General features: G+C 48.6%; 1 protein-coding gene across 6 annotated transcripts in view; it reads right to left on the bottom strand.

Annotated features, from left to right (window-relative positions):
• Positions 1 to 276: 276 nt before the first annotated feature.
• The window catches only part of LOC120031732 (gamma-secretase activating protein), a 38,187-nt gene continuing 20,270 nt past the window's right edge, over positions 277 to 18,193 (bottom strand). For 2 of the 6 annotated variants that reach the window (XM_038977514.1, XM_038977515.1), the window contains exons 23-30: positions 17,434 to 17,529; positions 12,672 to 12,742; positions 12,289 to 12,383; positions 11,941 to 12,060; positions 7,061 to 7,122; positions 2,153 to 2,257; positions 1,936 to 2,032; positions 1,617 to 1,734 (exon numbers count right to left, since the gene is read on the bottom strand). In XM_038977514.1, coding sequence (XP_038833442.1) covers positions 1,634 to 1,734; positions 1,936 to 2,032; positions 2,153 to 2,257; positions 7,061 to 7,122; positions 11,941 to 12,060; positions 12,289 to 12,383; positions 12,672 to 12,742; positions 17,434 to 17,529 — 747 coding nt within the window. In that variant the 3' untranslated portion in view covers positions 1,617 to 1,633. Of the gene's footprint in view, positions 1,735 to 1,935; positions 2,033 to 2,152; positions 2,258 to 7,060; positions 7,123 to 11,940; positions 12,061 to 12,288; positions 12,384 to 12,671; positions 12,743 to 17,433; positions 17,530 to 18,193 lie in introns of all 6 variants that reach the window. The other 4 variants (XM_038977513.1, XM_038977516.1, XM_038977517.1 and 1 more) reach the window with 4 other exon arrangements.

Here is an 18,193-nt window from a genome sequence, read left to right as displayed (position 1 = left end):
CATCATATGGTGTAGAACGCCTGTTCATTTCCTGAGCGACTGTATCTGTGGAGTCAGCCAGGTCTCCGTCTGTTCCCTCAGCTAACAGGGTGTGTCTCTGACTGTCTCAACCATAACAATCCACACTGCAGCAGAGTGGCTAACATTAGCATGGGATAATATACTTATTTATGGTTGACTTATCTGTCCCTTAATGTCACTGTATGAGTCATGGGGAATAGTGTCAATGTGCCGCTGCCACGGCTGTCAGTCTTATTGAACGAAGACAGACAGTTGTTAGAAACATGCAACAAATATTTTATTTAGAGTTTCATTGATACAATATGGCTTTACACGTGAAACATGACAACAAAAATCCCTTTTCCAGTTTATTATTGTACCTGATCCAACGCATTTCCTGGATTCCACTCCAAATCACTGTGTTATTCCTGAAATCTAACCATGCATCAGTTCCTCTGAAATGGAAATGTACAGACATCATACAGGACACGTGTTGTGGTAATTCAGACACCTTCCAGAGAACTTCCCTTCTTACTGTAAGAGCCTCATCCATCTGGTCTGTGTGGGAGGGTTGAGCAACAGGCAGAGAGGGCAGAAATATAAATCTGGTTAACTGATGACTATTGTCACCAGACCCATTGTTCATCAGAATCTAATGTCTTTTCATAGATTCTCATGTATTGGAACGTTGAGTAATCAACATTTAAAGTGTAATTTCAAACAGTCCCCGCTCTCTCACACGGTCCCCGCTCTCTCACACGGTCCCCGCTCTCTCACACGGTCCCCGCTCTCTCACACGGTCCCCGCTCTCTCACACGGTCCCCGCTCTCTGACACGGTCCCCGCTCTCTGACACGGTCCCCGCTCTCTCAAACGGTCCCCGCTCTCTGACACGGTCCCCGCTCTCTCAAACGGTCCCCGCTCTCTGACACGGTCCCCGCTCTCTGACACGGTCCCCGCTCTCTCAAACGGTCCCCGCTCTCTGACACGGTCCCCGCTCTCTGACACGGTCCCCGCTCTCTGACACGGTCCCCGCTCTCTGACACGGTCCCCGCTCTCTGACACGGTCCCCGCTCTCTGACACGGTCCCCGCTCTCTGACACGGTCCCCGCTCTCTGACACGGTCCCCGCTCTCTGACACGGTCCCCGCTCTCTGACACGGTCCCCGCTCTCTGACACGGTCCCCGCTCTCTGACACGGTCCCCGCTCTCTGACACGGTCCCCGCTCTCTGACACGGTCCCCGCTCTCTGACACGGTCCCCGCTCTCTGACACGGTCCCCGCTCTCTGACACGGTCCCCGCTCTCTGACACAGTCCCCGCTCTCTGACACAGTCCCCGCTCTCTGACACAGTCCCCGCTCTCTGACACAGTCCCCGCTCTCTGACACAGTCCCCGCTCTCTGACACAGTCCCCGCTCTCTGACACAGTCCCCGCTCTCTGACACAGTCCCCGCTCTCTGACACAGTCCCCGCTCTCTGACACAGTCCCCGCTCTCTGACACAGTCCCCGCTCTCTGACACAGTCCCCGCTCTCTGAGTACTAGTGGAATATGGAGTGTTGAGTGAAAACTTGGGAGCCTTGACCTGCTCCCCCTCTTTCTTCACCTCCCTCCACCTCTCGGTCTCTCCCTCCCTCACTTGTCCTGGAAGCCCAGCAGGATCAGAGTCTGTTTCAGAGCCGTCTCCTCCACAAACCTGGCATCCACATTCTCCTGCTCCTCAAAAGGGTTCAGAGCTGCAGCACAGAATAGACACACCATCAGACACCCACAGTACAGACACAGTACACACACAGTACACACCATCAGACACCCACAGTACACACACAGTGTACACACACACAGAACACACACAGTACACACACACAGTTTGGCTTGGCTGTTTAATAAGCTAGTTTCACTTGTAGAGACAAGAGAAACATTCTCTGAATAAATACCTCGATCTTCCACATCTAACAGAATTTTGGTCAGGAAGGTGAGAGGCAGGAACTCAGGCCTGAAGCCAGGCTCGTCTCTCTCCATGAACATAGAACCCTGGAACAACAGACAAACCATCTAACTAATCAAGCCCAGCAGTATTTACTTCCTGCTCTTGGTGATATTGAATTGGTGATTGTACAGTTGATTAGTCGAAGCTGAATAAGACAGTGTTACTTTGGTTTTGGCGTGTTTCTCCAGCAGGCCTCTGACATAGTCTCTGGAGATACAGGCTGAACTGATGGGGTGATCCCACAGGTGACAGATCCTCTGCTCCATGCGCTGGAAGTAACAACAGTTATCTAGTTACACCATGTCCTCTATCACCAGGCCTTCAACAGACGTTTCTCAACCTGTGTAAAACCTATCGTGTTGACTGGTAAATGAGTCGTTATTCGCTATGGGCCCGATTCCGACTTAGGGAATGACGCCTTTCCTACGCACTTCTCAGTAGTTGCTATTCAGACTTTATGCAGGTGCGTAACGGGCTTTGCAAGCGTGTTTACCTTGCGCATGTAATTCAACCGATGAAAACCCTCCCACTTGCTGGCCAACAGATTTTCTCGTGGAGTTTTCATTCAATATGGTTTTCAGTACATTTCTCTTAAAGCCAATATGGTTTTCAGTACATTTCTCTTAAAGCCAATATGGTTTTCAGTACATTTCTCTTAAAGCCAATATGGTTTTCAGTACATTTCTCTTAAAGCCAATATGGTTTTCAGTACATTTCTCTTAAAGCCAATATGGTTTTCAGTTCATTTCTCTTAAAGCCAATATGGTTTTCAGTTCATTTCTCTTAAAGCCAATATGGTTTTCAGTACATTTCTCTTAAAGCCAATATGGTTTTCAGTACATTTCTCTTAAAGCCAATATGGTTTTCAGTACATTTCTCTTAAAGCCAATATGGTTTTCAGTACATTTCTCTTAAAGCCAATATGGTTTTCAGTACATTTCTCTTAATGCCAATATGGTTTTCAGTACATTTCTCTTAAAGCCAATATGGTTTTCACTACATTTCTCTTAAAGCCAATATGGTTTTCAGTACATTTCTCTTAAAGCCAATATGGTTTTCACTACATTTCTCTTAAAGCCAATATGGTTTTCACTACATTTCTCTTAAAGCCAATATGGTTTTCAGTACATTTCTCTTAAAGCCGGATGTATACTACACGACTTTCAAAATCCTAACATCACTAAACCTCACATTAAACCACCATCTTTCCTGTTGTTTTTTTGTTGTCTTGCCAACCTAGTGGTGCACACTAAATGATGTGATTCAATTTAACGTAGCTACAACGAGTCCAGTCGAGGTGAACCGTGAGTCTACCCTGATTCTCACAACGGTCCAGTCATGGTGAACCGTGAGTCTACCCTGATTCTCACAACGGTCCAGTCGAGGTGAACCGTGAGTCTACCCTGATTCTCACAACGGTCCAGTCGAGGTGAACCGTGAGTCTACCCTGATTCTCACAACGGTCCAGTCGAGGTGAACCGTGAGTCTACCCTGATTCTCACAACGGTCCAGTCGAGGTGAACCGTGAGTCTACCCTGATTCTCACAACGGTCCAGTCGAGGTGAACCGTGAGTCTACCCTGATTCTCACAACGGTCCAGTCGAGGTGAACCGTGAGTCTACCCTGATTCTCACAACGGTCCAGTCGAGGTGAACCGTGAGTCTACCCTGATTCTCACAACGGTCCAGTCGAGGTGAACCGTGAGTCTACCCTGATTCTCACAACGGTCCAGTCGAGGTGAACCGTGAGTCTACCCTGATTCTCACAACGGTCCAGTCGAGGTGAACCGTGAGTCTACCCTGATTCTCACAACGGTCCAGTCGAGGTGAACCGTGAGTCTACCCTGATTCTCACAACGGTCCAGTCGAGGTGAACCGTGAGTCTACCCTGATTCTCACAACGGTCCAGTCGAGGTGAACCGTGAGTCTACCCTGATTCTCACAACGGTCCAGTCGAGGTGAACCGTGAGTCTACCCTGATTCTCACAACGGTCCAGTCGAGGTGAACCGTGAGTCTACCCTGATTCTCACAGCGGTCCAGTCGTGGTGAACCGTGAGTCTTCCCTGATTCTCACAGCGGTCCAGTCGAGGTGAACCGTGAGTCTACCCTGATTCTCACAACGGTCCAGTCGAGGTGAACCGTGAGTCTACCCTGATTCTCACAACGGTCCAGTCGAGGTGAACCGTGAGTCTACCCTGATTCTCAAACCGGTCCAGTCGAGGTGAACCGTGAGTCTACCCTGATTCTCACAGCGGTCCAGTCGTGGTGAACCGTGAGTCTACCCTGATTCTCACAGCGGTCCAGTCGAGGTGAACCGTGAGTCTACCCTGATTCTCACAACGGTCCAGTCGAGGTGAACCGTGAGTCTACCCTGATTCTCACAACGGTCCAGTCGAGGTGAACCGTGAGTCTACCCTGATTCTCACAGCGGTCCAGTCGTGGTGAACCGTGAGTCTTCCCTGATTCTCACAGCGGTCCAGTCGAGGTGAACCGTGAGTCTACCCTGATTCTCACAACGGTCCAGTCGAGGTGAACCGTGAGTCTACCCTGATTCTCACACCGGTCCAGTCGAGGTGAACCGTGAGTCTACCCTGATTCTCACACCGGTCCAGTCGAGGTGAACCGTGAGTCTACCCTGATTCTCACAACGGTCCAGTCGAGGTGAACCGTGAGTCTACCCTGATTCTCACACCGGTCCAGGCATGGTGAACTGTGAGGATCCAGGTTTAACCTGCTACGTGTGGTCTGAGTTCCATAATGATCTAATAGGCTACCGGTCCAGTCGAGGTGAACCGTGAGGATCCAGGTTTAACCTGCTACGTGTGGTCTGAGTTCCACAATGATCTAATAGGCTACCGGTCCAGTCGTGGTGAACCGTGAGGATCCAGGTTTAACCTGCTACGTGTGGTCTGAGTTCCATAATGATCTAATAGGCTACCGGTCCAGTCGAGGTGAACCGTGAGGATCCAGGTTTAACCTGCTACGTGTGGTCTGAGTTCCATAATGATCTAATAGGCTACCGGTCCAGGCGTGGTGAACTGTGAGGATCCAGGTTTAACCTGCTACGTGTGGTCTGAGTTCCATAATGATCTAATAGGCTACCGGTCCAGGCGTGGTGAACCGTGAGGATCCAGGTTTAACCTGCTACGTGTGGTCTGAGTTCCATAATGATCTAATAGGCTACCGGTCCAGGCGTGGTGAACCGTGAGGATCCAGGTTTAACCTGCTACGTGTGGTCTGAGTTCCATAATGATCTAATAGGCTACCGGTCCAGGCGTGGTGAACTGTGAGGATCCAGGTTTAACCTGCTACGTGTGGTCTGAGTTCCATAATGATCTAATAGGCTACCGGTCCAGTCGTGGTGAACCGTGAGGATCCAGGTTTAACCTGCTACGTGTGGTCTGAGTTCCATAATGATCTAATAGGCTACCGGTCCAGGCGTGGTGAACCGTGAGGATCCAGGTTTAACCTGCTACGTGTGGTCTGAGTTCCATAATGATCTAATAGGCTACCGGTCCAGTCGAGGTGAACCGTGAGGATCCAGGTTTAACCTGCTACGTGTGGTCTGAGTTCCATAATGATCTAATAGGCTACCGGTCCAGGCGTGGTGAACCGTGAGGATCCAGGTTTAACCTGCTACGTGTGGTCTGAGTTCCATAATGATCTAATAGGCTACCGGTCCAGGCGTGGTGAACTGTGAGGATCCAGGTTTAACCTGCTACGTGTGGTCTGAGTTCCATAATGATCTAATAGGCTACCGGTCCAGTCGTGGTGAACCGTGAGGATCCAGGTTTAACCTGCTACGTGTGGTCTGAGTTCCATAATGATCTAATAGGCTACCGGTCCAGGCGTGGTGAACCGTGAGGATCCAGGTTTAACCTGCTACGTGTGGTCTGAGTTCCATAATGATCTAATAGGCTACCGGTCCAGGCGTGGTGAACCGTGAGGATCCAGGTTTAACCTGCTACGTGTGGTCTGAGTTCCATAATGATCTAATAGGCTACCGGTCCAGGCGTGGTGAACCGTGAGGATCCAGGTTTAACCTGCTACGTGTGGTCTGAGTTCCATAATGATCTAATAGGCTACCGGTCCAGGCGTGGTGAACCGTGAGGATCCAGGTTTAACCTGCTACGTGTGGTCTGAGTTCCATAATGATCTAATAGGCTACCGGTCCAGGCGTGGTGAACCGTGAGGATCCAGGTTTAACCTGCTACGTGTGGTCTGAGTTCCATAATGATCTAATAGGCTACATGTCCTAAATTATTGCACAACGTTGTCTAATATGATCCAGTAATGCTACGACCTTCAGGAACAGCGACACTGACGTGACAGAGGAAGGAAAGGTCAACAGAATGGAATGATGCAAAATGTAAGGTACAAATTGAATAAAACTAACACTTATAAATGTATGTGGGTATTACTGATGGTGGCTCCTGATAGTGCCTAATATTTAACATGATACAAATTGTCAAACAAAACGGCGAAAAGCCGAGGCATATAATTAAAACATTTGAAAGCGCATACATCAAGTCGGCAGGTTCAGCCCTATAGAAGCCTGTAGCTTGGATCTCCACATTTCATCCACGCAAATTATGAGGGCGTACAATTAAAACTCTGAATAACGGCTCAGCTATTTATAGCCTATTTCACTGTCTCACTTGAGACCAGTAGGTTCGCTAGACCTTATTCCTGGTTTCATCACGCGTAAGGGTGGTGGAATTATGAGGGAATTAAACCGAGGTCAGAATACGTCCGCCACGCTCTAACCTCCACCCCAAACAAAACCGAGGTCAGAATATGCATAGAGAGAAGTGCATCTAAAGGGAATTACGTTCCATTTACGTGCTCTTAACTCGGGTCGGGATCCCCCCTTATGAGAATGAACAGCAGAAGGAATGCTTTGTTTCTCTGTTGTACCTTCTCCACTTCCCCTCTTGGCTGCAACAACAGTCCAAGAATTCTCTGATTGGCTAAAAACAAAAATCACATTCCACTGCTTAGACAGCTGGAAGTAACAAATATCAGCAACTACACGATGCAATTAACACCTTTGAGAGAAATGTAACTTTTACCTCCGGTAGTCTCTTCAGAACGCTGAACTTCAGCTCCTCGTTGGCATCACTGTTGTCTAGATCTACACAAGAGGAAAAATAGACAGTTTTTTAATTCACTTAAAATCATCGAAACCTTTCATCTTCAGTAATACTGTTTCTATTGTCCCAGGAAGACTTTCTGGGAGTGTGAAAAACACCAAGGTAAAGTCCATATCAAACATTATCAACCATAGCTAACTACTACATTATTCAAAAGACTTTAAGGGCAATTACACCAATTAATTTTGCCACTTTCTTACACAGAACTTATTCCCCAGAATTCTAACATTTTCCTTATCACCGTCTAGACGAAATACTGAAAACATGTTTTGTACTTTGCTTTCATCTTCAGAGATTGTTTTGTTTGTCCCCTGGGGAAGAGCTGTGATATAAACTGTACTGAAACTGGCCAAGCATGAAACAGTCTCTAGTATTGCCTTCTGATTGTTCCCCGGTACAAAAAGAGTCCGTGTTCCTGTTTCCACACTAACATCCCACTGTTTGGGTATTGTAACATCTTAATACAAGACTGTATTGTAATGGGATATCTTAAAAGATTGAGATGTCAATGCAAGTGTTTGAGAAACCTGTCCAAGCATGAACGGGTATCTAGGGCTGTAGGCATTGCACCATTCTTCTTACCAAGTACTGACTGTCAGGGAGGGTTTGTACTCGGTGACCTTTGTATTACAAGAGTGTAACTCAAGACATTTAGATTCTCTGAAGCAAACTGTTTGGGTATAGCAATAACACGAGAATATCTTTGTAAATAAACAACTATAGATATGAAGATATGAATGCAAGTATTGTTGCAATTCAAGCTGGATGAGGGATGAGGGCATGTGTAGTCTGAGCGTGTATCTAACAGGGATAAAACCCTGCAGGACTGTGGGTGGGAGTGGTACTGGCACTTGGCCTTCTAGCGCTTACATTCCATTTGATCATCACACTACACTGTGCAACATCTACACAACACAGTCCCTCTCTCCAGTCCCTCTCGCCAGTCCCTCTCGCCAGTCCCTCTCGCCAGTCCCTCTCGCCAGTCCCTCTCGCCAGTCCCTCGCTCCAGTCCCTCGCTCCCTCAATCCAGTCCCTCGCTCCCTCAATCCAGTCCCTCGCTCCAGTCCCTCAGTCCCTCGCTCCAGTCCCTCGCTCCAGTCCCTCAGTCCCTCGCTCCAGTCCCTCGCTCCAGTCCCTCGCTCCAGTCCCTCACTCCCTCACTCCAGTCCCTCACTCCCTCAATCCAGTCCCTCACTCCAGTCCCTCACTCCCTCAATCCAGTCCCTCGCTCCAGTCCCTCGCTCCAGTCCCTCGCTCCAGTCCCTCGCTCCAGTCCCTCGCTCCAGTCCCTCACTCCCTCGCTCCAGTCCCTCGCTCCAGTCCCTCACTCCCTCGCTCCACTCCCTCGCTCCAGTCCCTCGCTCCAGTCCCTCGCTCCAGTCCCTCTCGCCAGTCCCTCGCTCCAGTCCCTCACTCCCTCAATCCAGTCCCTCGCTCCAGTCCCTCACTCCCTCAATCCAGTCCCTCGCTCCAGTCCCTCACTCCCTCGCTCCAGTCCCTCGCTCCAGTCCCTCGCTCCAGTCCCTCGCTCCAGTCCCTCGCTCCAGTCCCTCGCTCCAGTCCCTCACTCCCTCAATCCAGTCCCTCACTCCCTCGCTCCAGTCCCTCGCTCCAGTCCCTCGCTCCAGTCCCTCGCTCCAGTCCCTCGCTCCAGTCCCTCGCTCCAGTCCCTCGCTCCAGTCCCTCTCTCCCTCAATCCAGTCCCTCGCTCCAGTCCCTCACTCCCTCGCTCCAGTCCCTCGCTCCAGTCCCTCACTCCCTCAATCCAGTCCCTCACTCCCTCAATCCAGTCCCTCACTCCCTCAATCCAGTCCCTCGCTCCAGTCCCTCGCACCAGTCCCTCGCTCCAGTCCTTCACTCCAGTCCTTCACTCCAGTCCTTCACTTCAACTACAGTACCAGCCAATCAGTTGTGTTGTGACAAGGTAGAGGTGGTATACAGAAGATAGACCTATTAGGTAAAATACCAAGTCCATATTATGGCAAGAACAGCTCAAATAAGCAAAGAGAAACGACAGTCCATCATTACTTTAAGACATGAAGGTCCGTCAATCCGGGAAATTTAAAGAACTTTTAATGTTTCTTCAAGTGCAGTTGCAAAAACTATCAAGCACTATGATGAAACTATGAAGCACTCTCTCCTAACGAGAGAGAACATGTTCTATGCCAGGCGGAATCATGCCTCATTAGCTCCTTATGACTGTCTCATCAACCCTGCCAGGAAATGTATAAACTTGATCTCCACTATAAAAAGCATCAAGACATTATCTCCCATTTCTTATAGAGTGGCATTTGGTTTTCAACAGCAGAAATTTGTATAAAAACTTGCTGTCCGTCTCTCCTTCCTTTTCTTAATTGTTTTTTTTCTCTACCTTCTCATATAAAGTGAATGTGTCCGAACTAGACAGACAACAAATTGAGCCGGTTGTCATAGCAACATACACAACTGTTTCCAGTTGACGAGCTAAATCGACACTTTGTTGTTGTTGTTGCCAAAACTAAAATGGATGAGAGGAACATTTAGCTATTTAGATCTTCTCAGATTTGGGCGACACTGAATGACAGAGAAAAGCCGCAACGAAAAAAAACACAGTTAAGAATATAAACTGCGATGTGCGTTGCTTCGAGGGCTGGCTAGCAGAGAAGAAAACAAGTTGTTGACTTCAAAACTGTCACTAAGGAAGAGTTTAGCATCCTTCCATTTCAACGTCATACATTCAGCCGGTGGTCATTTGTGAAAGAGACACCGGCTGGAATGTGGTTTTAACCAATCATCATTCAGGATTAGACCCACCTGTTGTATAAACTTTGATGAACATGTACTTCATATTGTGTGTGTGTGTGTGTGTGTGTGTGTGTGAGCGTGTGTGTGTACTGTATCTTTCTAACGTTGTAATGTCACCTTCACACTGAACTCCCAGACCTATAACTCAAAGGCTTTTTGACAGTTACAGTGACCATGATAAATCAATGAACAGAGCGGCATCTTACATTTTGTGACTAAGCTATTGCTGTTAGTGTCCTCAGATTAGATTGACCTCTAGGTGTACGTCCCAAATGCCACACTATTCCTGATATAGTGCACTACTTTTGACCAAAACCCACTTTCGACGCGGTTACAGTATTAATCTGTATTGAAGCGTGGAGGAGGCAGACGCGGTTACAGTATTAATCTGTATTGAAGCGTGGAGGAGGCAGACGCGGTTACAGTATTAATCTGTATTGAAGCGTGGAGGAGGCAGACGCGGTTACAGTATTAATCTGTATTGAAGCGTGGAGGAGGCAGACGCGGTTACAGTATTAATCTGTATTGAAGCGTGGAGGAGGCAGACGCGGTTACAGTATTAATCTGTATTGAAGCGTGGAGGAGGCAGACGCGGTTACAGTATTAATCTGTATTGAAGCGTGGAGGAGGCAGACGCGGTTACAGTATTAATCTGTATTGAAGCGTGGAGGAGGCAGACGCGGTTACAGTATTAATCTGTATTGAAGCGTGGAGGAGGCAGACGCGGTTACAGTATTAATCTGTATTGAAGCGTGGAGGAGGCAGACGCGGTTACAGTATTAATCTGTATTGAAGCGTGGAGGAGGCAGACGCGGTTACAGTATTAATCTGTATTGAAGCGTGGAGGAGGCAGACGCGGTTACAGTATTAATCTGTATTGAAGCGTGGAGGAGGCAGACGCGGTTACAGTATTAATCTGTATTGAAGCGTGGAGGAGGCAGACGCGGTTACAGTATTAATCTGTATTGAAGCGTGGAGGAGGCAGACGCGGTTACAGTATTAATCTGTATTGAAGCGTGGAGGAGGCAGACGCGGTTACAGTATTAATCTGTATTGAAGCGTGGAGGAGGCAGACGCGGTTACAGTATTAATCTGTATTGAAGCGTGGAGGAGGCAGACGCGGTTACAGTATTAATCTGTATTGAAGCGTGGAGGAGGCAGACGCGGTTACAGTATTAATCTGTATTGAAGCGTGGAGGAGGCAGACGCGGTTACAGTATTAATCTGTATTGAAGCGTGGAGGAGGCAGACGCGGTTACAGTATTAATCTGTATTGAAGCGTGGAGGAGGCAGACGCGGTTACAGTATTAATCTGTATTGAAGCGTGGAGGAGGCAGACGCGGTTACAGTATTAATCTGTATTGAAGCGTGGAGGAGGCAGACGCGGTTACAGTATTAATCTGTATTGAAGCGTGGAGGAGGCAGACGCGGTTACAGTATTAATCTGTATTGAAGCGTGGAGGAGGCAGACGCGGTTACAGTATTAATCTGTATTGAAGCATGGAGGAGGCAGACGCGGTTACAGTATTAATCTGTATTGAAGCATGGAGGAGGAAGACGCGGTTACAGTATTAATCTGTATTGAAGCATGGAGGAGGCAGACGCGGTTACAGTATTAATCTGTATTGAAGCATGGAGGAGGCAGACGCGGTTACAGTATTAATCTGTATTGAAGCATGGAGGAGGCAGACGCGGTTACAGTATTAATCTGTATTGAAGCATGGAGGAGGCAGACGCGGTTACACTGTAAGTCAGACAGTAATGCATCTAAGAGGTTCCAGCTTACTGTGGAAAAGTACAGAACTGTATTGCCAGCTCTCTGACTCAGTGTTCATGAGGACACACCTTCCTGTAGTAATTACTGAGAAATTACATTATGGCACAATAACTGAATCATGCCAGTCTGATAAATTGTGTGTATATACAGGGTATATGTACATATTGTGTGTCTATAGCCCTGTGTGTGTGTGTGTGTGTGTGTGTGTGTGTGTGTGTGTGTGTAGTGCAGCGTGAACCTGTCATGAGTCGTGAGACGAAGGTCTCAGTGAGCTGCAGCACACCATGGTCAACGTACTGCAGGAAGGTGTGTCTGGGGAGACAGCGAACCCCCAACACGGACAGTAGAGTGTGATACCCTGCAGACACACAGCAACGCCACGTCAGATGCCATTTGCTTGAATATTTATTTAATATTGTAGAGGCAGGCTCTCTATGAGCTCTGTTGAAGTGCTTTGTTATTTTGAGACACTGGACAGGGAGGTTAAAGTTAATTTAACGCCTTGGTTATTTCGAGAAGGTTGAACAAGGTAAAATACATGAATAAACAGTGTTATTTTGAGGAGATTAAACAGGGTTCTTCTTACCAGGAGGGAGGGGGAGACACAGAGTCTTTGTAGCCTCCAGTATCCGACACATCACGTGAAACACTGCCCACTCCGCTGAACTCCCCTGCTGCTTTCTACAGCAGATAGGATAGTAAACATCAATGGAACAGGACTTACATACACACTGTAGACACACACACACACTAACACACACTAACACAAACTAAACACACACACACTAACACAAACTAAACACACACACACACACACACACACACACACACACACACAATAATAGACTAACACACACACACTAACACAAACTAAACACACACTAACACAAACACACAATAATAGACTAACACACATACACACTAACACACACTAAACACACACACACACTAACACAGGGAGCAACTTACAAGCACAGCACCAGAGGGCCCAGTTTGTACTTCAGCCACACAGACTCCAGCATGCGTCTGATCAGCTCCAGCTACACACACACACACACCAAACACCCACACACACCAAACACACACACATACACACCAAACACACACACACACACACCAAACACCCACACACACCAAACACCCACACCAAACACACACACACACAACACACACAACAAACACACACCAAACACACACAAACACACACAGAAAAGAGGTCAGGGATGAATGCTCTGAGAATTTAAACATCTGATTTACTCAAATGTTACATGATAAGACCACTCTTAAAACGTTTCACATTCACTTCCTATTTCTACAGTTTCACACACTGTAACACTTCCTATTATCTCTATTGAGCAACACATGAATAGTAGTCCGTCCAACACGTAGCAAGAGAAACAGGTGTTACTATGATTTATTTATACACTGCCACTTTCACACCCATTACATCCCAACACACACACACACCGCTAGCCAACTAACACACACACACCGCTAGTCAACTAACAGATACACACACACCGCTAGTCAACTAACAGATACACACACACCGCTAGCCAACTAACAGATACACACACACCGCTAGCCAACTAACAGATACACACACACCGCTAGTCAACTAACACACACACACACACACCGCTAGCCAACTAACACACACACACCGCTAGCCAACTAACACACACACACCGCTAGCCGACTAACACACACACACCGCTAGCCGACTAACACACACACACCGCTAGCCAACTAACACACACACACCGCTAGTCAACTAACACACACACACCGCTAGCCAACTAACACACACACACCGCTAGTCAACTAACACACACACACCGCTAGCCAACTAACACACACACACCGCTAGCCGACTAACACACACACACCGCTAGTCAACTAACACACACACACCGCTAGCCAACTAACACACACACACCGCTAGCCAACTAACACACACACACCGCTAGCCAACTAACACACACACACCGCTAGCCAACTAACACACACACACCGCTAGCCAACTAACACACACACACCGCTAGCCAACTAACACACACACACCGCTAGCCAACTAACACACACACACCGCTAGCCAACTAACACACACACACACACACACCGCTAGCCAACTAACACACACACACCGCTAGCCAACTAACACACACACACACACACACACACACCGCTAGCCAACTAACACACACACACCGCTAGCCAACTAACACACACACACCGCTAGCCAACTAACACACACACACCGCTAGCCAACTAACACACACACACCGCTAGCCAACTAACACACACACACCGCTAGCCAACTAACACACACACACACACACACACACACCGCTAGCCAACTAACACACACACACCGCTAGCCAACTAACACACACACACCGCTAGCCAACTAACACACACACACCGCTAGCCAACTAACACACACACACCGCTAGCCAACTAACACACACACACCGCTAGCCAACTAACACACACACACCGCTAGCCAACTAACACACACACACCGCTAGCCAACTAACACACACACACACACACACACACACCGCTAGCCAACTAACACACACACACACCGCTAGCCAACTAACACACACACACACACACACCGCTAGCCAACTAACACACACACACCGCTAGCCAACTAACACACACACACACACACACCGCTAGCCAACTAACACACACACACCGCTAGCCAACTAACACACACACACACACACACACACACCGCTAGCCAACTAACACACACACACCGCTAGCCAACTAACACACACACACCGCTAGCCAACTAACACACACACACCGCTAGCCAACTAACACACACACACACACACACACCGCTAGCCGACTAACACACACACACACACACACACCGCTAGCCAACTAACACACACACACCGCTAGCCAACTAACACACACACACCGCTAGCCAACTAACACACACACACACACACACACACCGCTAGCCGACTAACACACACACACACACACACACCGCTAGCCAACTAACACACACACACCGCTAGCCAACTAACACACACACACCGCTAGCCAACTAACACACACACACCGCTAGCCAACTAACACACACACACCGCTAGCCAACTAACACACACACACCGCTAGCCAACTAACACACACACACCGCTAGCCAACTAACACACACACACCGCTAGCCAACTAACACACACACACACACACCGCTAGCCAACTAACACACACACACCGCTAGCCAACTAACACACACACACCGCTAGCCAACTAACACACACACACCGCTAGCCAACTAACACACACACACCGCTAGTCAACTAACACACACACACCGCTAGCCAACTAACACACACACACCGCTAGCCAACTAACACACACACACCGCTAGCCAACTAACACACACACACCGCTAGCCAACTAACACACACACACCGCTAGCCAACTAACACACACACACCGCTAGCCAACTAACACACACACACCGCTAGCCAACTAACACACACACACCGCTAGCCAACTAACACACACACACCGCTAGCCAACTAACACACACACACACACACACCGCTAGTCAACTAACACACACACACACACACACCGCTAGCCAACTAACACACACACACACGCACACCGCTAGTCAACTAACAGACACACACACACCGCTAGCCAACTAACAGATACACACACACCGCTAGTCAACTAACAGATACACACACACACACCGCTAGCCAACTAACAGATACACACACACCGCTAGTCAACTAACACACACACACACACACACCGCTAGTCAACTAACACACACACACACACACCGCTAGCCAACTAACACACACACACCGCTAGCCAACTAACACACACACACACACACACCGCTAGCCAACTAACACACACACACCGCTAGCCAACTAACACACACACACCGCTAGCCAACTAACACACACACACCGCTAGCCAACTAACACACACACACCGCTAGCCGACTAACACACACACACCGCTAGCCAACTAACACACACACACCGCTAGCCGACTAACACACACACACCGCTAGCCGACTAACACACACACACCGCTAGCCAACTAACACACACACACCGCTAGCCGACTAACACACACACACCGCTAGCCGACTAACACACACACACCGCTAGCCAACTAACACACACACACCGCTAGCCAACTAACACACACACACCGCTAGCCAACTAACACACACACACCGCTAGCCGACTAACACACACACACCGCTAGCCGACTAACACACACACACCGCTAGCCAACTAACACACACACACCGCTAGCCAACTAACACACACACACCGCTAGCCAACTAACACACACACACCGCTAGCCAACTAACACACACACACCGCTAGCCAACTAACACACACACACCGCTAGCCAACTAACACACACACACCGCTAGCCAACTAACACACACACACCGCTAGCCAACTAACACACACACACCGCTAGCCAACTAACACACACACACCGCTAGCCAACTAACACACACACACCGCTAGCCAACTAACACACACACACCGCTAGCCAACTAACACACACACACCGCTAGCCAACTAACACACACACACCGCTAGCCGACTAACACACACACACCGCTAGCCGACTAACACACACACACCGCTAGCCAACTAACACACACACACCGCTAGCCAACTAACACACACACACCGCTAGCCAACTAACACACACACACCGCTAGCCAACTAACACACACACACACCGCTAGCCGACTAACACACACACACCGCTAGCCAACTAACACACACACACCGCTAGTCAACTAACACACACACACCGCTAGCCGACTAACACACACACACCGCTAGCCGACTAACACACACACACCGCTAGCCAACTAACACACACACACCGCTAGTCAACTAACACACACACACCGCTAGCCGACTAACACACACACACCGCTAGCCGACTAACACACACACACCGCTAGTCAACTAACACACACACACCGCTAGCCAACTAACACACACACACCGCTAGCCAACTAACACACACACACACACACACCGCTAGCCAACTAACACACACACACCGCTAGCCAACTAACACACACACACCGCTAGCCGACTAACACACACACACCGCTAGCCAACTAACACACACACACCGCTAGCCAACTAACACACACACACCGCTAGCCAACTAACACACACACACCGCTAGCCAACTAACACACACACACACACACACCGCTAGCCGACTAACACACACACACACACACCGCTAGCCAACTAACACACACTGTGACTGACCAAGCATGACTACTCACATCCTCTTCCCCTCTCTCTCTTACTGCAATAACAGGAAGAAACACGACCACATTTACATCCTGACACACAATCTCACACTCACACACACTTTATGGAACGGCTTGTGTCTTCCTGATGTGGAGTGCATTATTTCCATGTTCAGGGTGTTCTTCTTCAGTCAGTGATATCTATGTGTGACGTACAGAGCCTCTCTGACATCATAACTGAGCTGTGAACTGTGGGAAGTAGATCTGTCATCCACAGGAGGAAATACATGTATTGGAGGATAATGGTTATTGTCATTTCTCAACTACAATCTGTCTCAGCCCTTTCTTTGTCAACACAGCCCTTTCTTTCTGTACCCGCAAAAACAATGAAAACAGTGTTTGGGTAATGCACTATAGAATAACTACACACACCAGCTTGGCCACGTAGTTCACCACCAGCACGTCGATCTTCTTCTTCCCCAGACGAGGCAGGTGTCTGTTGAGGTGCTCTCTCAGCTTGTCCACCATCTATAGAAAACACAACACTTCACATTGAAGGTGTCTTTCTGTGTGTGTGTGTGCTTCCCTTGATGTTCCCCTGTTCCTCTGTTTCCCTGTTTCCTCTGTTTCCCTGCTCCTCTGTTTCCCTGCTCCTCTGTTTCCCTGCTCCTCTGTTTCCCTGCTCCTCTGTTTCCCTGCTCCTCTGTTTCCCTGCTCCTCTGTTTCCCTGTTCCTCTGTTTCCCTGTTCCTCGGTTTCCCTGTTCCTCGGTTTCCCTGTTCCTCGGTTTCCCTGTTCCTCTAACAGTGTCCTACATTCTTATTAACAGGAAGGAGAGTGGAGCAGGAGCCTACTGGGACGTACATACACACACTGCAGGTAGGTACACACACACACATTGTAGGTACACATATACACACACACACACACACACACTGCAGGTACACACACACATTGCAGGTACACACACACACACACTGCAGGTAGGTACACACACTGCAGGTACACACACACACTCTGCAGGTACACACACACATTGCAGGTACACACACACACACACACACACACACTCTGCAGGTACACACACACACTCTGCAGGTACACACACACATTGCAGGTACACACACACACATTGCAGGTACACACACACACACTGCAGATGCACACACACACACTGCAGATACACACACACA

The sequence above is a fragment of the Salvelinus namaycush genome, chromosome 38, assembly GCF_016432855.1.
Source record: "Salvelinus namaycush isolate Seneca chromosome 38, SaNama_1.0, whole genome shotgun sequence".
Classification (NCBI taxonomy): domain Eukaryota; kingdom Metazoa; phylum Chordata; class Actinopteri; order Salmoniformes; family Salmonidae; genus Salvelinus; species Salvelinus namaycush.
Note: the sequence above shows the minus strand (reverse complement) of the source record. Positions and strands in the feature narration are given on the sequence as shown.